Raw genomic sequence first — 19,723 nt, forward strand, 5'->3', positions numbered from 1 at the left:
AGTGCCAAGCGGCTGGGGTCCTGGGGACGCCACTGGAGTGTCCAGTCCTGTCAGTCCAGCCTGGGGGCGGCTGGAGCTCCAAGTCCTTTTGGTTTCTGTAGACCCTGGACCGGAAGTGGAAACCAAGAGCGTGGGGAGCACCAGGAATGCTGGGAATCATAGTTCTGGTGGCAGGCGCGTTGTGGGATCTCCTAGACTAGAGCAAAGTGAGCCTGGAGCAAGTTACTGTTGCGGGTGAGGGATGGAGGGAAAGCTAAGGTGAGAGACATAAGTAAAGTCAGAGTGTCGAGGAAAAATTAAAAGGAAGATATCCTGCAACTTCTAGGAAATCTCCACCAATGGAGCAAAGAAAAAAAAAGACCTCTATTATTCTGTGAGCACCAAACCAAACTGGGTTGGGGTCTCAGACAATTCGCTCATATGATTGCAAAGACAGACACAAACTCCTGGATTGGAGAGGGCTCCTAGATTGGTGAGGGTGCAGGTCAGGCTGAGGGACCCACCCCCCGTGCATGAATTTCGTGCAATGGGCCCCTAGTAAAAACATATTAAAAAAAAATAAACTGGACAGGACAAAGTTTTATGGAACTTGATGTCGTTGCCATACATCTATTAAACGTATGAGTACAGAAATTCAAAATTAGTTTAATTCAAATGTGCTACTGTCTGTATGAAATCTTGCTGTTAAGATTACAGTATATTACCCTGCCTTGCTGAAATTAAGGTATATTATCATGCTTTCTTCAAGTGTATTTTCATATGCATTTCAAAAAAGCAAAAATACTTTTCCAAGTATAAAGTATTCTACATGCATGGCACTGCCTGTAACAAACACTCTATGACTTTAGTCATTTAAAAAAGTAAATAAAAAAGCTTTTAAAAAGTAACCCACAAAAGGAATGAGAATTGTGTCTAGTCACATGGTTGGTCATAAACATTCAAGTAGGCACAAAAACAAGTAATTCCTGTTCCCAAGGATCCTAGAAAGAACAGAATACATAATGATGCAAAGATAAGACTACTCCAACTGGCTACGCAAGTAAGAAGGAGTGATCCTATTACATAAGGGAGCATCGGGAAAAGTCAGAGATGAGTCTCAAAAAAATGGAAATAGAGAAAGAGGGCATCCTAGTTTACAGACCAAAAAACTCTTTGGAGGTAAGAAAGAGCAGTCAGAGTTACTCAAGTACAGCACGGAATTCACCTTAGTAGGAGCCTGGGATCAGATATGGCAGCAGAAGGGGTTGGGCTGGAGCACATGCTAGGCCCAAACTGTGGAGGCACTGCCAGCCACAGCCCAGGAGTGCGGGCTCATCTCGTGGGCAATGGAGAACAGACAGCTTCAGAGGGGATGTGCCTGGAACTGGGCTGCGGAAGAATTCCTCATGTTGCAGGGAAAGCAAATGTGGTTGGAGGAAGAGACTACACATGAAATTAGTCCAAATGAGGAAAAGGGAGGCTCACAGTAAAAAGATAATGCATATATTTACCTAGAGACTAAGAGTAAATATACAGTTCTGTACTTTCTTCAATGTTCTCTTTTGTGCTTTTTGAAAATCAAGACACAAATTACCTACCTCTAGTCCTGTGGGTAGCTTCCCATCTATATCACTTTCCTAGAATGACAGTGGTTCTGATTTAAGGTGAATTCTTATAGCCTTATGAATTATAATTAATCAAGGCCAGGTGAACACGCAATGAAATCAGATGTCCCCATATTATTTCATATTAGGCTTGTTTCATTTTTACAATGAGACTTTACAAAATACATGGTGAGTAAACACAAGTGGCTAAGGCAGTGCTAGTGAACACACATTCCTTGTTACTGATGCTTAGCTGAAAACTAAGCTTTTTTTTTTCTTTACCACTTTTTAGGAACTTTGCCCTTCTAAAACTCAAGTCTCCTGACACTGTTTTTTTTTATTATAGTTTTCAGCCTTGTTTCATATTTAGTACTATGTATTCCTCTTTCCCACATTTAACACATTTTTCTTAAAGTGCTAAGCTTCATGAACAAAACAAAAAATCAGCATTTGAGTTGAGCCCTGAAGAATGGGTAGAATTTCTATAGAAAGAGACTGGGGTTAGATGGAAGCATTTCAGTGAAGAAAAGCACAAGAAGAAATGGGCAAAAATAAGAAGGATGAGCACCAATGATGGGCAATTACTTATACTTGTGTCATTTCCTCCTTAAGGTAGAACAATCTTTGAGGTAGGTATTAGTTTCTGCATTTTATAAGGTGACAGAAGATACCATAGCTCAGAAAGGTGAAGTAACCTGTCCAAGTTCACTCAGCTTTGAAACAGAGTCAAATCTAAACTTAAGACTTTGCCATTTTTCTCACGGGGTCTCCAGCTTTAAATTGTCATGTTTTACAATCTCCTATCCGATTTCAGGAACTCTTCCTATCAGAAATATTCCTGACTACTCAAAGCAAGGCTTAAGCACAGTCTATTTTGTTACAATAAAATCCATACATGAAAATATGAAATAACAGAACCTAAGAAAACGCAGATCAGAAAGATCTAGAAGCATGAAAGGCTATTTTGTTACTGTAACTTTCTGAACTGACTTATAATAAAAATTACTTTTCCTATTTCTTCCAACAGGCAGGTGTCAATAAATTAAAAGCAGATTTCATTAGTCTTGAATAACAAATTTCCCTTAAGGTGGGGGTTGAAGGGTGGGTGGGAAGTGATTAACCAGAGAACTTATATACATATATGCATGGCCCATGGACACAGACAGTAGAGTAGTGAAGGCCTGGGGGAGGTGGGTAAGGGGTGAAGGGGGTCAATGGGAAAACAAAGAAACAAAGGGGACAACTATAATTCTGTCAACAATAAAGATACATTTTTAAAAAATTTCCTTTAAATACAAAGTGTGGTTTTACACTTTATCTATAGCTAAGACTTAAGCAAGTTGTGCAGAGAGCCCACAATTTCGTACTGTGCAAAGTTAGTATGAGTTTCATAACCCTAGTTATCCAATATCCTCTGGCAAGTTTCAGTTCTTCCTAGTTTACTTCAGAGAGCAGATTTAATGTAATTAGAAGGCCTTAAACATATAAATGGGCAACGGACAATTCACAAAAATAGGAAATGTAACTGGTTAACAAATGTAACCCCACTAGAAATCAAGAAATATACCATGTTTAAGCTATCAAATTCATGAAAAAAGTGCTAGTATTCCAACAAAAGGCAGTACTCAAACACTGTTGGCCAAGTATAACCTGTTTCCCTTTGCTATATAGCCTACAACTCTGGTTCTATTTTAATAAACATTACACATTCTTCAAAATATTGTCACCTATCTCTTAACATGAGCATTAAAGTTTATGATGCTTAATTCTAAATGTTGGAGCCCTGGCTGGTGTGGCTCAGTTGGTTGAGCATCATCCCCATGCACTGAATGGTCGCTAGTTTGGTTCCCGTCAGTGCACATGCCCGGGTTGTGGGCGCGATTCCAGTAGGGGGCATGCAGGAGACAACTGATTAGTTTCGCTCTCACATTGATGTTTCTCTCTCTCTCTTTCTTTCTAAAAATCAATTTTAAAAAAATCTTTAAATGTTGGAAATAGACTTCTACACATATTATAAACAGGGGAATTGTTTTTAAAAAACCTATAGTAAACCTACCCAATGGATCATTATACAGCCACAAAAATTTCACAAGAAGTTTATAACATGAAAAAAACCCCACTTGTTATGTGTGTTAACTGAAATGGCAAAGGACAAAACCATAACATGCAGATATGACTACATAAAAACAAAAATACGCATTAACTTATACATAAAAGATAAAAGCTTATGGTACAAAACCGACAACAGTCAACAAATTGAGGGTGCACAAATACTGAACGAAATGATTCTTGATGTTTGCGATTCCATTGCTTTGCGTTAACAGCAGTGCCTGGACCAGAACAGTCACTGGTTGAAAATAGGCATCAACAAAAATAACTGTTCATTTCTGTAGATTCTTTGAAATGTTGAAAATGAATTATATGTTAGTAAACACTGACTTCATAATCATCCAAAGTGTGTATACATTTTTGGAGGACACCCTGTATGTGCATGTATGAATGTGTAGATGTCTGTATATGTGTGAGAGAGAATAATCATCAAAAACTATCTGTCCTGGTAAATATTTAAAATTCAACTTTACTATATTCTCCAAATTTTTAGATGTAATGAAAAGGTATTACTGTTATAATAAAGTAGAAGACAATAAATATCATTTAAAGACACTGTAGTCCGGGGACCATGTAGTGCAGAAGCAAATGTTCCTAAATACAGCACTCTGAGCACTAGCGGAGTCACTGCATTACAGCAGAGCAAAATTACTGCCTGTAAATCTGCATTCATAATGACCTTGAATAATCAGAGGTTAGATTATGGATGATATACTCTGCTAAAAAAATAAGGAAAGTACAAGAGTTTGTAAAAAAAAAAAAAAAATCTCACAATAACAGAATATATCACTGGTAAATATTTATCTTCCTAACTTGTCACTCCCCCACCCCCAAACCCTAAAAGGGTCCCCATAGTGTTAGGAGTAATTTGAACTATTTATTGCAGTGTGCACACATCACACAATATGGTTCCATTCTAATGACCGTTCCCCCCTCTCATTCGTAGGCTCAAAGGCTCTTATTCACAAGCCTTACGCTCTGGCTGGCCTACTCACTTTCTCTCAAAGAAACTTATGTACTTGACTGAGCTTTTTGCTCACTCAGCCATCCTCATTTTGATTCCCTATTCACTCCTACTCCTCCCCCATCGTTTCAGGCACAGATCAACCTCTCCAACCCATAAGTCATCTCCCTCTTATGTATTCCCGTAGAAATTATTGTCTATACACTTAGCCATATAGATTAAAATTATGTAAATAGATATATGCTCTATCTTCTAAAATGCATTTTAATTTCTACAGATAAGGAAACTTATATTTCTTTTCAATAAATTGCTTTTATGTAATGCTTTACAGCTTATAAAGCAACTTCACATATATTATTCTCAATAAATATGTTGGTGAACTTAAAAGAGAATGCTTCAGCAATGATGTGTAGAAAACCCAGAGAACTCATCCCCTAAAGATCTGGGATAAAGATACTCTTCTTCCTACAACCCTCAAATAATATTAGTTAACAGTGGGGAGAATTTCAACATTTCATAATTTAAAAAAAAAAAAAGCACACAAAAAAATCCCGCCACAAACCTCAGACCCAGTGGCCAGATCTTGTTTCTAAATACCATTCTCCAATAAAAGGAATCAGGGCGCTTTGAAGAAATGGCTCAATCTAGGGCTGGGCAGAAAATAATGCAAGATGAGCTGGGAGTTTCTTGTAGTACTTCCTTACAGAATTCCAAATAATATACACATATACATATACTCTCCCCTCCAGGAGGTGGAGCTAAATCCCTACTCCCCTTGATTAAGGTTTAGACTTACTTTGAAAAATGAGCATATGAAAAGGAAAAAAACAGTAACTTTCCGGTGGAGAACTTGGCAGACAGCACCTTAATCAAGTGATGTCATGTGGGATCATTCACCTGCAAGGTGAATGAGAAGGGCACTTCACCTCTGCGGTCTTCTTCCCAAAAACCCATTACCCTAATGTAATCATTAAACAAATACAAATTGAGAGATGTTCTAGAACAGTGGTTGGCAAACCGCGGCTCGCGAGCCACATGTGGCTCTTTGGCCTCTTGAGCGTTCTAATGCCACTTCTTCAACAGACTCACCCAGGCCAAAAACCGACTTCTGCGCATGGGCCACGAAGTTTCAATCGCACTGTACGAGCGCGCCCACACGTGGTATTTTGTGGAAGAGCCACACTCAAGGGGCCAAAGAGCCGCATGTGGCTCGCGAGCCGTGGTTTGCCGACCACTGTTCTAGAACATACTTCCCTACACCTCAACACTTTCAAGGTCATGAAAAACAAAAACAAAAAGACTGAGAAACCATCACAGACCACAAGAGACCAAGAAGAAATACAACTAAATGCAATGTTAGCATTCTGAGTTGGATCGTGGAACAGAAAAAGTCCATTAATAGACAAATGAGTTAATGTTAACAACACCAATGCTGGTTTCTTAGTTTTGACAAGCCCAACACAGTTATGTAACAGTAGAACTAATTAGGTGTGGGTTGTACACCTGAAATTAATATTTTACATAAACTATAATTGAAAAAAACAATTAAAAAAAAAAAAAAAAGAACAACATTAAGCCCAGCCAGCATGGGTCAGTGGTTCAATGGTTGTGTTGACCCATGAATGGAGGTCACGGTTGGATTCCTAGTCAGGGCACATGCCCAGGTTGCGGGCTTGATCCCCAGTGTGGTGCTTGCAGGAGGCAGCCAATCAATGATTCACTCTCATCATTGATGTTTCTCTCACTCTCTCCCTTCCTCTCTGAAATCAATAAAAATATATATATATAAAAAAGAACATTAGGGATAAACTGAAATTGAGTGAGGGGACACAAGAACTCTTTTAGACTACTATTGCAACTTCTCTGTAGGTCTAAAAGTATTTTAAAAAAAGAAAATTTCAGAGATCCAGATCAAATATGTAGAAGCACTCTGTATCAAAATCAAAAGATTTGCCGTAAGTTGTTAATGCGATTAGCCCAGCAGACATCTAACTTGCAGCCAATGCTGATTTCCCTTCCTTCCTCCATAAGTGTTCTATAGTAACAGGTAGCAATACCTCTCATCCCAACTGGCCATTTTCCATGAAGTCCTTTGGGTGTAAAGATGATAGAAAACAAAAGTATGAACTTGGTACAAACACTATGTTTATATGAGTGCCTGTGGTTTTGGGAATCTAGTTCATTTTACCAGATATTTAAGTCTCCGTTAGGAGTTTTAAAATAACAAACAAAAATAGATTCAAGGACTTTAAAAGACAAACCTTGCTAAGTATCACATGTTCCCATTTAATAAGAATTTCTGAGTATGAGTTTTTTTAAAGCTACATTTTAAAAAAGCAGTTACTTGACATAAACTGACACATGTGAATAAAAGGAGGTAATATTAACTTATAATGAGCTACCTTACTATCTAATATTAATTTGATGTTTAATATGAAATACTTAAACCAAGACTGTCTTTGGCAAACCAGGATGTATACCCTAGCTATAAGACCTCATTTTGAGACACACTATTATACTGTTATAGAGGAAATATTATAATGGCTTCCTTCCTAGTAATTAAAATTTTAATAAGAATCCAAAATACAAGCTACATTCTCAATTTTATAAAACAGTAAACAGTGATAAAGTGAGGTACCTATGTGGCCTATAAAAACCTTAAGCTATTAATATGTGTAGAAAAAGATGTTGTATACATAAAAAATGATTAAAAATACTGGTTTTACCAAAATTACTTCACACTGTAGATATGCCCATATGGACATAAATAAAGAATTTAAGTCTGTTTCTACATGTGCAGATTTTAAAATATGAAGCCATACTGAGTACAAAATTAGAACTAAAGAATGGTTGGTCAAAAACAAAACCCCTCCCCCAAAGATGGTATACTCAGTAAACAGTTTATCCAAAGAACATTTAAAATAGAAGACATTTAATTTTCAACTTAATAAGGTAATATACAATTAAAGACAGGATAAACTTTTATTAATAAAACATCTATTTTTTCAGTCAAGTTGATAGATGTTTTATTAAATCTACACATTGGAAATGCCTAAGATTTTTCTGAAACTTTTACAATAGATAAAATTAGGCTAGTCTGGAAGATTTCAGAATGTAAAGTCACAGTAAACACAACCCCCTAGTGTTGATCTTCATTGTTATACACTCCAAAAATTATGTATCTCTGACCAAAACCAAATCAAACCCAAAACCACCACAAAAATGAAAATCTAGCACAAATGAATTCAGATTCAATTGTTTAAATGATAATGTTGGTAAAGTCTATCTTATCCATGTGACATACACCTCAGAACTCCATTATAATGTAAGTAATTAGCTATACAGTATCCTCTCTAATAAAATGCTAATATGCAAATTAACCATCACTCTGCTACATAAGCCACGCCCACCAGCCAATCAGAGCACGTATGCAAATTAACCCCAATCCAAGATGGCTACAGCCACAGAGAGCAAGGCAAGCTTTCCATAGCCATTGCAGGCCTAAGCCTCCACTCAAGCTACAAAGTTTCAATTATAGAAGGTAAACAAATTAAAACAAATGGCGGCAGAATGGAGCTTGAGAGAGCAGGCTAGGGTTGCCGGCGGCAACAGGGGAAGCAAAGCTTTCCGCACACCCTGGCCGGGCTCACCCGCTTAAGGCTACAAAGTTTCAATTGTAGAAGGTGAATTAACTGCCACAGAAATGGCTGCCGCCCCGGAGGGAACAGCAGGCTTGGCTCCACTCCAGGATACAAAGTTTCAATTGTAGAAGGAAAATAAATTCCAGATACCAGGGCCTCCTCTTGGGTCGCCAGAGTGCGTGGCTGGCCTGCAAACCACCACAGGCCCCTTGCTCAGGCTGCCCCACGCCCCAAGGGAACCCCACCCTGATCTGGGACAACCTTCAGGGCAAACCAGCTGGCCCCCACCCATGCACCAGGCCTCTATCTTATCTAATAAAAGAGTAATATGCAGATTGATCATCACTGCAACACACAATATAGCTGCCCCCATGTGGTCAAAGATCCTGCCCCCAAGTGGACACAAGATGGCCACTACAAGATGGCCAGCAGGAGAGGGCAGTTGGGAGGCACCCGGCCTGCAAGGGAGGGCAGTTATGAGGGACCAGGCCTGCAAGGGAGGGCAGTTGAGAGGGACTAGGCTTGCAAGGGAGGGCAGTTGGAGGTGATCAACCCTGCAGGAGAGGGCAGTTAGGGGTCACCAGGCTGGCAGAGGAGGGAAGTTGGGGGCAAACAGGCTGGCAGGGGGGCAGTTAAGCATCAACAAGGCTGGCAGTGGAGTGGTTAGGGGGTGATCAGGCTGGCAGGCAGAAGCGGTTAGGGGCAATCAGGAAGGCAGGCAGGCGATCAGTTGGGAGCCAGCAGTCCTGGATTGTGAGAGAGATGTCCAACTGCCCGTTTAGGCCCGATCCCGGATCGGGCAGTTGGACATCCCTCGAGGAGTCCCAGATTGGAAAGGGTGCAGGCTGGGCTGAGGGACAACCCCCCGCCATGCACGAATTTCGTGCACCGGGCTTCTAGTTTTAAATAAAGCCAAAAGTGCTATCTCAAATCTGAGTCAATGTCATAAAGGACTTATCCACCCAATTCAATGAAGTGACCTAAGCATTTCTTAGTATTATTTTTATATTAAGTCAATTACTTCCCCTTTGTAACAACTTATTCTATAGAGGTTTCAGAACAACAACCTTCTTCCTTTCATTTTTAAGAATAGTCTATAGATCCAAAATAGACTACAGAAAAAAAAAAAGAGAAATGAAAGAAATCTCTTGTCACCCTTAGAAATACTGAGCTCTAAACTCAAGAGTTAAATTCTAAGTTAATAAATTAAAAGAGAAGAGGCAATATAAAAACCCCTACAATGTAGAAGAAATTAGACTTTAGTTTTCTTTAATATCTCCTTTAATAAGACATTACAGAACACAACGGAGCCCCCAGTGTGTCAGTTAAACAGGGGATGTAGATCCATACGAAGGAGAATGGAAACAAGTTTAATCTTAACCCCATTCCTTTTGGCAACTAATGAAAATACAGAATACAATGGACCAATTCTCTCAGTGTATTTTATCAAGTCTTTGAAGACACCATAACAGTTTTATAATAAACTTTGCTGCAATCTGTTAAAGAATCTTCAAATTGAATAACAAGGATAGTTAAGAATTTTAATTTCTCCTTTATAGCAGACTTAGCTCAAACACAATAAAGAGGGGATTGTACTAATAATCCTCACATAGAGGATAAGAATGCAGCTATTCCCATCACTGAAATATAGTTAAATATGATGTCGTCAGCTGCTTATAAAAAAGAGTTAAATACAAGAACAAAAAGCTTTTATTCTGAATTAGAGTCAAACAAATGAAAAAAATTAAACAAAAACTTGTAAGCGGTTTTTAAGTGATTTGTTGCTAAACATAAAGATACATATGTTCAAAGCACTTCAAAAAACTTTTAAATTGTAATTTAACCATAACTTCTATAATACCCACCACAAGCAATTAGGCAAACTCTAATGTTCTGGTAATCAACATATAGGAAAATAACATATTAAATCTGAAACTCAGGAAATTAAATACATGAAAAAAATCATTAAAGTAATAGTATAAGAATAGGAATTGCTAAGAAACTATCACCACTGAAGATTTTCCTTGAAAATATCTTAAACTTACAGTGAAGACAAACAAGGTGGGCAGAGTATGCATAGCTACAAAACAAATGCAGCAATGAGTTGCAGCACAAGGAGGGAATGCATTTTTTAATCCACAGGATCAGATTTGTGGCTCTAAACAATTACCAGGAAATATTTGAGTGTTCTTCCTATTATATTACCTTTAAAATTTCAACTGAGTTACAGCAGTTTTACTCGTAAAGTTAATAGCTGACAAAGCAAATTAGAAGAACCCTAAAATTAGTCTCCCTTAACTGGGTAGGATTTACCTCATCCATCTGAACCAACCCATTTCCCCATCCCTGGAACCAAATCAATCTAGACACTGGCCTATTTTAATACTTTCTAGTTTAGATGGAAGTCATACTGTACACAGCCTTTGATTTTAGGAAGCAGCACAAAGTAAACTCCTAAAATCAATGACTCAAAAAGGAACGGAGGGAGAAGGTTCTGGGAATTAACCCAGCCACAAGTTATTCCAATCTTCCTGTTAATGCAAAATTCATTCTAGAATTGGTCAAATCATTAACTTCCAAAATTATGCATTTCAATTTCAAATGAAAGAATTTGACGACTTTTCAAAGAATCCAACATAATTTATAAAAGATAAATCTTTACCAGTTCACACATGTTCCATCATATTTTATAATAAATGATTAGGCTTACTGATTATTTCATTATGACACATACTTCAAAACCTAGTTTTTCAGAAGGGCTTACTAACGATCTAACCGCTTTAGGAATTTATCACATATCTACATGGTATACCTGGCTGGCAGCTATAGCCAAGTCATACAGCAAGTTGAAATATTCCAACCTCAAACACAGGAAACAATCAGAGGGGAAAATGACACATGATCGCAATATACTAAGGCAGCAGGTAAGTCATTCTTTTAGATCAGCGGCTGCCAATAAAACTGTGTTCACAAATTTAATGAATGAGTCTGCTCTAGTTTAACGAACCTGCCACTGAGCTGAGAGGGAGATAAGAATTGCGCTTACAATTCTAGCTGATGAATTCATTAGATTTTTATAAGGCAAATAATGTGGAAAGTTAGAACAGAATTTCTAGAACCATTTATCCTGTGATGTTGTAAAATCAAAGTACTACTTTATTAAATGAGTTATTTTACACAATATGAACATCAATATAATTACAATTGTAAAAAATTTTTTATAACAAGGATGGACTGATTTTCAGATTTCCAAATTAGAGTCAACTGTACATTTACACAGAATTGTCTTTGCATGAAGCCCAAAAGGGAACAGCATAAAAATGAGTGTTTCTGTAGCCCCTTTATTTTTGCTGATCAACAGTTTGTTAGAAAAGCAGCTGCAGGTTTGTTACCTAAGGTCTGAGACAGTAGAAGAGTCAAAGGTGTCATGAATTCACCTATAAAACATAAGCAAAATTTTCTGTGAAGGCAAACATTGCACAAATGCAACTTATATACATTTCAAATGCCTAAGGAAAAAAAACACATGCCTAAGCTACCAAGTTAGTCTGAGAGATCTGCCAATGGGATTTTATAAACTGAACTTTGATTTACTTAAAAAAAAAATTCTCACACCAACATCACAACCATTTATGAGAAAAAAACTCTAACCATACAGAAAATATAACCTGATTATTTTCAAGCAACTACCAAGTTTATACAATGTACCTACATTTTGCCCTATATTTTAACGCACTTACAAGTTCTGCTAAGCACTGTTACAGTAAAATACCTGCAAAAGGCACTCAGGAACATTGGTCTGCATCATTTCTCTGAGCAAGACCCTCAATACCTTTGTAATAGTTATTTTCAAGCTTACATGTCTTTTCCATTCTTGGACCAGAGTTGGTCAGCCTCCCTCCACGCCCCCAGTAGAAAATAGAACTTCTGCCGAAACCGGTTTGGCTCAATGGATAGAGCGTCGGTCTGCGGACTGAAAGGTCCCAGGTTCGATTCCGGTCAAGGGCATGTACATTGGCTGTGGGCACATCCCTGGTGGGGGGTGTGCAGGAGGCAGCTGGTCGATGATTCTCTCTGATCGATGTTTCTAGCTCTCTATCCCTCTCCCTTCCTCTCTGTAAAAAATCAATAAAATATATTTTTTAAAAAAAAGAAAAAAAAAAAGAAAATAGAACTTCTATGTAGTTAGGAACTTCTATTTCATCAGGATATGGTCTGGGAAAATGGACTTTTAATAATTGTAAAGTTAAACAACTGAAAAATAGGAAGCAATAAAGTCAGCTAGAAGGTAAAAATCAACTTCACAGTTACAGAAAACAATTCTGTTCTTGTATACAAGCCTGACAGTAACAACAACAAAAAAAGGCAATTACCTGTAAACAACTTTATGCCTGGACATCAGCCAATTCTGGAGGAAGTGGAGTCTTAGGATGCTTGCTCTCAAAGTGCTGCTTGAAGGTCTTAGGGTCTGGCATTTGTGTCTAATTACAAAAATTGTACAAAAAAGGAGTTAGGCCTTATTCATAAATGTGTAAACATTTTTAAAATCCTGAGCCAGCTTATAATAGATAATTGCTGTCATATAAAAAAAGACCACGTAATAGAGAAACTCCTAACATATTCCCACATTTCACATAGGGGTGGTCACAGAGAATGAAGAATACTGCTTATCTAACAGCAAATAGGTAGCTTATACTGAACTATTATGTTAAGCATGTTACCTGGTTTCTCACTGAACCTTTATAGTAATCTTAAATTAGTTCCTACTATCCTCATTTTACATAAGGAAATTAAACCCTAGAGCTTAATTTGCCCAAGACCTATGCATTAGCCTAGTACTAGGTACTGTAGCTCTCAAATATTACACTATACTGACTTCCTTAGGCAAGATACAAGCTCTTTTATGCATTAATTGGGTGACCATGTGCAAGTGATATAATCCCCATGACAATGTATTCTTCTGTAAAATGAATATAAAAGTACTTTATCTCATTGGGTTGTTGTGTGGATTAGTGGGCTCATACATATACAACACCTGGATCAGTGGCTGGCACCTGAAAGCACTCAATAGCAGCTGCTATAATTATTCTTCAAATCTAATAAACACATTAATTCTAGTAAAAGCCCTCAATATGAACAAACTCTAGTTTTACAGACATCCTAACTATGGACTTAGTGAAAGGAAAAAAAGCCAATTACATAACAAGAGTTTTATTCACTGGTATCTTACATAGTTTTACTGAGCTCTAAATTAAGAATGTAGATCTGACTTTATAAAGTTCAAAGTGTACTGTTTTCCCTAAAGAAGGCACCTTTATTCTCCTCGAGGAAAGGAACTTTGCTTTGTTCACTCCTTTCCTCAACACCTGGAAAACAGCCTGGCCACAGGAGCCATTCAATAAAATATTTGTTGAATGAAAGATGGAGTCCTAAAATAACCAGCTCTTAAACCTACTATTTCAGTAAAGCATTTATTTTGCCATGATTGCAAAATTTTAACCTATACAAACCAATCTCTAATGAAAAACTGTGCATGGGAAAGCTGTCTTTCAATTTCCCTTACCCTACAGACCGTGCAGGTATATATTAAGGCAGCTTTGGCAGCAGCCTTTTGGTCATGTCCTTGTTTCTTCTTTTGTCCAGCTTGCTTTTTGGCATTTTTCTGCTGAGACTGAATCTTCTGCTGTCCACGAGCCATATCTAAAAACAGAAGTTGAGGCATTAGAGTGATTTATTTACTCGAATACAGAGTAAACTAAACATGATAATACTCTCAGAGTTGACAGCTTAAGTTTCATAGAAACAGTTGTTAATCAAAATGTAGGCGTTTCATAACCCATGGACACAGACAATAGCGTGGTGAAGGCCTGGGATAGAGGGGTGGGTATAGGCTAAAAGGGGTCAATGAGAAAAAAAAGGGGGGACATCTGTAATACTTTCAACAATAAAGTTAAAAAAATGTATGGGTTTTCAAATTCTCACATACAATTCTACTAGAGAATAATTGGTACAATCATTGTGGAAAACTGTTGGTAGCTATAACCTAACAATTCCACATTGGTATATATCCAACAGAAATGCAAATGTATGTACACCAAAAGACACAGTACCAGAATGTTCAGAGCTACTGTTTCCAACACTGGAAAAAATCCAAATGTCTATTAATAGAAAAAATCCCAAACTGGAAATAATCCAAATGTCTATTAATAGTAAAATGGATACATAACTTGTATATTTATACAATGAAATACTATGCAGCATTCAAAAAGAAGAAACTATGTTACAGGAAACATGATTACATCTGTTTTAAAGGAAAGACACCCAAAAACAAAGAACATATATTGTATAAAGTTCAAAACAGGCAAAGCTAATCTGGAAGGTAGTGAATGGGAAGAAAAGAGCATGAGGGGATTTTGGGGGTGCTGATAATGTTCTATATCTTGATCTGAGTAATGGTTACACAGGTGTATACACCTGTAAAAATCACTGAGCTACATACATATACACTTAATATTTTTGCACTTTATGTAATCTTTAAGAATTTACAAAAAAAAAAAAAAAGTTTCGCCTCCTTCCTCAATCATTTGGTCACTTTGCAGAGGTACATTCCCCTTCCAGTATTCACTGTTGTGATCTGAGACTTACAACTTGAAGAGAAATAAGAGCTGTCATCTAATGCCTCTAAAGGAGATCCTAAGAGCAATGGGAACTGTTCTCTTAAATACTTAGGATTCATAAAACTACTGTGCTATTCTAAATCTTTCTTAAAAGTTGGTCTTTGCAGGATTACTGGACCAATTATTAAATAAGATTAAATTAGTTCCCAATTGAGAGAATAACCCTTATAAAAGGGGTAAGGATACTTAAATAAAAATGAAAGATACCACTTTCTACTACTGGTGGACTATAAATTTTAAACTTTTATTTTTATTTATTTGTACTTTAAATATGTATATTTTTATTTGATTTCAGATAGGAAGGGAGAGGAAGAGAGAGATAGAAACATCAATGATGAGAGAATCATCAATCAGCTGTCTCCTGCACATCCCCCACTGGGCAACCGCGGGCATGTGCCCTGACCGGGAATCAAACGGTGACCTCCTGGTTCATGGGTGGATGCTCAACCACTGAGCCACACTGCCTGGGCTAAATTTTTAAACTTTTAAATTATTGCAGGACATGAACATACAATGGATCTACCTCTACTTCACCAGAAAGGAGTGCTGGCTTTTTTTCTGACTGGAACCCTAAATAGTTCATGAATATAAGGTCAAAGCATTTCATGGAAACACCTGAGCTTCTCTCAAAAAGGGAAACTGAAAAAATACACCAATTGGACAAGTTCTCTCCAGCTTTAAAAACTGAAAGTCAAATAAAATATAGAGGAGAACCAGTGCTTTTCTAAGAAGCCAGTTGGATTATTTTAACAAATTACAAAAATGTTTAGCATGTTAGCCTAACATAAGAACCCCATTCCTACCAAATAATGGCAAATATGACCAGATGTGCTAGTCCTTGAAGATTAAACTTCCATTTTGTGTGTTTTTTAAACCAAAATTTTAAGCCATTTGGCTTGGAATGATTTTTTTAAGTGCATTTAAGTTCAAATGATATGGCAAGCTTACAAACCTATCCCCATGGAAACAGATTTGGATACTTACATAGTATTTGGATGACAGGTATTCAATCTTTATGTACCCAAATGTTGTCATGTCTCAGTGTCTCAGTACCAGTGCCTTAAGTTAGAATACGTCAGTCCTCTGCTGCATCTGAACTCTTCCCTGCAATGTGTGCTATGTATGTTAATACACTGATTGTGTGGGTAACCTTTTAATTGCTCTGCAGTGAAAAACACATAAAATGGCAGGCCACTAACCACAGAAGTTTCTTTGATATCTAGAAGTTATTAGCTATTTTGATAACACTTTCAGGCAGTAATCTGTACAAAGCAGGGTCATTAGGTACAATTATTTTTTTAGCTTTTGTATGTATGACTTCTCCTAAAATATTCCATTACACAATAGATTTAACCCACTTTTCCATTGTATCTAAAACGAACCAAAAAGCCATAAAAGCTTTAATAAATAAAAGACTGTAGTCACTTTTCCTGACTTTTAAAAACTGAAAACTTAATACCAGGTAAAGGAAATAGACTCAAACTTCGTGGGGGTTAGGCCCCTAACTTCTAACAATATACTGCACCGATTTCCTTTCTGAAAGCACGAATGCAAACGAACAGACCACCTGCTTTTCGGACAACAGTTCAATTTAGGACTTGCTCAAGCCGATCGAATTTTCTACAAAATCTTAAGCATAACTGCTCCTTGATTAAATGCGACAAAATAAAGAGGCAAGACGTCCTTTTCAAATACCTAAAGGCTGGTGTTTAAATAGAACTCATTTGGTGTGGCTTTCGGAAGGGGCTGCAGAGAGGGAAGTAGTAAAAAGAATAACGAGTTCTTCTGAAACGAGGAGCTCTTCCAGGAGGCAACAAGTAAGCACTGCCCCAAAGACTCTCTTAAAACCAAACCCAGAATTCGTCGAGAGAGGAGATTTTTGGATCCAGGAAGTAGGCTCATTCCCCATAACCATCATCTGAAACGAAGAGGCCCGTGCAGGGGCCAACATCCAGACCCTACAGCTTGTAACTCCATCCTTTGGTGGAAGGGAAGGCGATGGAAGGCATCAGGGCTCGGGTCTATTTCATCAACACTTCACTGACCTCAGCTGCAGGCTGGCCCACCTTCCAGCCCGAACCGGCCTCTCCCGCCTCGAGAGGAGCCACGGAAGGGCCACACCGCCCCCACCTCCCCTCCCCTCCGCACGACCCCGGCCCGGGACCCGCCTCCCCGGAGGCCTTGACGGCCCGAAACCCGGCCCCCTCGGCCACGGGGATACCCGGCGGCGAGCAACCGACCAGCTGCTGTCGCCAGCGGGTAAGGTTACCGTAGCTCAGCTCCCGCGGCCGGCCTGCGACCCGGCCACCTGCAGGGCCTGGCAGGCGCCGAGCTTCCCCTCCTTCCCGCGGCCCGCGCCGGGGCAGAACTAGCCCGGCCGCCCCCAGGGAGGCGGGGGAGGCCGGCGGCCCCTCGCGATCCGCGGCGACCCTCATCCTCCCCGCCCACCCCGCTGGCGAACGCCCACCGCGGTTCCCGGCGTCCTGCGGCGTCAGCGCCGCCCCCACCGCAGCTCACCCGGGCCGGGACAGTCCTGCGTCGGAGAGACCTCGCAGGGCGAAGGGGCCGGGGGAGGCGTCCGGAGGCGGAGGAAAGGGGAGCGCGCCCAGCACCGCTTCGGTCTCCTCCACCCACCGAGGAGGGGAAAGAGGAGAGCCGGGAGCACAACAGCCCGCGCCTCGCGCCGCCGCCGCCGCCGCGCGCGCCCGCCGCCGCCTCAGCCTTGGGAAGGCCACTGAGCCTCGTGCCCGCGCACGCGCGGAGCTCTCCCAGTCGCCCCGAGCCCGCCCGCTCCTCGTCGCCCCGCCCACTCGCCTTCCGGCAGCGGGCTCCTCCCCCGCCCCGCGCGCACGCCTGCGCCTCTTCCGGTCGCGCCGGCCAATGGCAGAGCTCCCCTATTACATAAGCGCGGAGGGGCGGGGCCTGGCGGCGGGGGGGCCGGCCCTGCGGGACGGGAACTGCAGGGGAAGTTATCTTCAGTCCGGGCGCCCTCACCTTCCCTCCAGCCTGTTCAGTGCGGGCCCCGGGATCCGCGTGATCTCGGTTCTGGCAAGTGACGGCCCGCAGCGTGTCTTCCCAAGTCGCTCGCTCGCTCACTTACTCGGGTGGCGGCCAGGCCTCCTCGGCGGTGCCCTCACGTGCACCAGGCGGGGGAAGGGCCGGAGCGCCAGCGCCGGGCGACGTGGGTCAGCGACTGGGGAACCCGCCACCCGCGCACGCTGCCGCCCCCGCCCTCAGTGAGGCCGGCGGGCCGGGCGGCCTTTAACGGGGCCGCGCGGCCATTGTTCTCTCATCGGGCGCCCTTTACCTCATTCGCACGGAAACCCGGTTAACTGGACCAGTCTGAGGTTTCTGGGGAGGTCAGGATGAAGCCTGATAGCCTCTGCGAAACGTGCTGGCTAGGCCTCCCGGGACGGTTTAGGTGACCACCAACAGTACACTGGGTTGCTAATAGCTGGGAGAAGGGTTAAGTTGGTTTTCGTGTCTTCATTTACAGGCCACTCCATTGAACTTCCAGTCTCTACCAAGAGCGATGGTGCTTGTAAAGATGATGATAATCCGCTGACTTAACCTGGGAACGGCATTTGCGACAGTGGCTTGATTCTGCACATCCCCTACCCCATGCACACACGTTGCTTTGTAGTTAGATCTGACAACAACAGGGGGAAAAGGACACCTTTGCATTTGACATGCTCAGCTTGCTCATAGCCTCCACTCTCCCAAACTTGCCTGTCTGCGCCCAGGAAACGTTAGTTGAGAATATATACAGCTCAGGTGACCTGGACCGGGTTATAGATAATCTGGGTTAAGGTAGCCGGGAAGGCGTTAGCTGCTTCTTGCTTTTGGGTGCCATGCAGTCATCTGGTGGTTCCGTCCACCGTTATCCTGCCTTTTCATTCTCCTTTCAGCTCCACTTTTTACACCTTTGCTCCTGTACTGCAGTTTTAAATCGTATGTTTACATTTTTTTGTTAATATCTCTCCAGGACTCAAATGTAAGCTCACTTTCATCACTGTGTACCCGGTGTCTGGTCATGTGTTCAACATCATAGGCGCTGAATAAATGGATATTGAACAAGCTGGGATGTGTTGAAAGAAAGCAGGACTTTCCTTAGCATATATATCATGAAGCTATAGCTTAATCATTCATAGTTCACCATAACCAAAATAATTGTATTAACTTGGCTAAGAGGAGGTGGATGGGGTACTTGGAGGATCTACCGAGGGGAAATCCAAAGAGCTGTGTGTGTTTAGCCATGAATGAGAGTGGATAGTGGAAAGGGATAGAGCCATCTGGCTGGCAGGATGTCCTTTTAACTAGAGAGGTGATTTCTGTTGTGAAATGGGATTAATGTGTCACTTGTTGCCAAGGCCTAGATGAAATATCCATGAAAGCCAGAGGTTCTTAAATTTTTAAGTTAGACCGCCTTTGATAATCTGGTAAAAGCTATGGACTTTGCCCCCAGAAAGTTCATGTACATATAAACATATCCCCATTGGTAGGGTTTCTCAACCTTGGCACTATTTACATTTTGGAAGAACTAAAAATGTCTCCAGACACTGCCAGATGTCCTCGGGGGGTCAAAGTCTCCCTGGTTGAGAACCACTGCTTAGAGGATATGGTATTATGATAACTTTATATGAAAGAAGAAAGAAAGAAAGAAAGAAAGAAAGAAAGAAAGAAAGAAAGAAAGAGAGAAAGAGAAAGAAAAGAAAGAGGAAGAGAGGAATAAAGGAAGAAGAAAGGAGG

General features: G+C 40.5%; 1 protein-coding gene across 3 annotated transcripts; it reads right to left on the reverse strand.

Annotated features, from left to right (window-relative positions):
- Positions 1-9,989: 9,989 nt before the first annotated feature.
- ZNF706 (zinc finger protein 706) lies at positions 9,990-18,115 on the reverse strand. Of its 3 annotated transcripts, none has more exons than XM_054708333.1 (4): positions 17,969-18,115; positions 13,861-13,997; positions 12,671-12,778; positions 9,990-11,734 (listed from the first exon to the last, which is right to left on the reverse strand). In XM_054708333.1, exons 2-3 carry the CDS (start codon positions 13,993-13,995, stop codon positions 12,683-12,685), a joined length of 231 nt encoding a protein of 76 aa, XP_054564308.1. In that variant the 5' UTR covers positions 13,996-13,997; positions 17,969-18,115; the 3' UTR covers positions 9,990-11,734; positions 12,671-12,682. The 3 variants fall into 3 exon arrangements, with proteins under 3 accessions (XP_054564308.1, XP_008146720.1, XP_028011969.1); XM_008148498.3 differs by lacking the exon at positions 17,969-18,115 and adding an exon at positions 17,492-17,723; XM_028156168.2 differs by lacking the exon at positions 17,969-18,115 and adding an exon at positions 17,442-17,507.
- Positions 18,116-19,723: the final 1,608 nt, after the last annotated feature.

This window comes from Eptesicus fuscus, chromosome 19 (genome assembly GCF_027574615.1).
Source record: "Eptesicus fuscus isolate TK198812 chromosome 19, DD_ASM_mEF_20220401, whole genome shotgun sequence".
NCBI classification, from domain to species: domain Eukaryota; kingdom Metazoa; phylum Chordata; class Mammalia; order Chiroptera; family Vespertilionidae; genus Eptesicus; species Eptesicus fuscus.

Bases quoted from the DNA above. Each gene is read 5' to 3' on its own strand.
- ZNF706 (XM_054708333.1), bottom strand. From the start codon at position 13,995: ATGGCTCGTGGACAGCAGAAGATTCAGTCTCAGCAGAAAAATGCCAAA. The intron at 12,779-13,860 runs GTAAGGGAAATT...TTTTGTAATTAG, and splicing joins ATACCTGCACGGTCTGTAGG to ACACAAATGCCAGACCCTAA.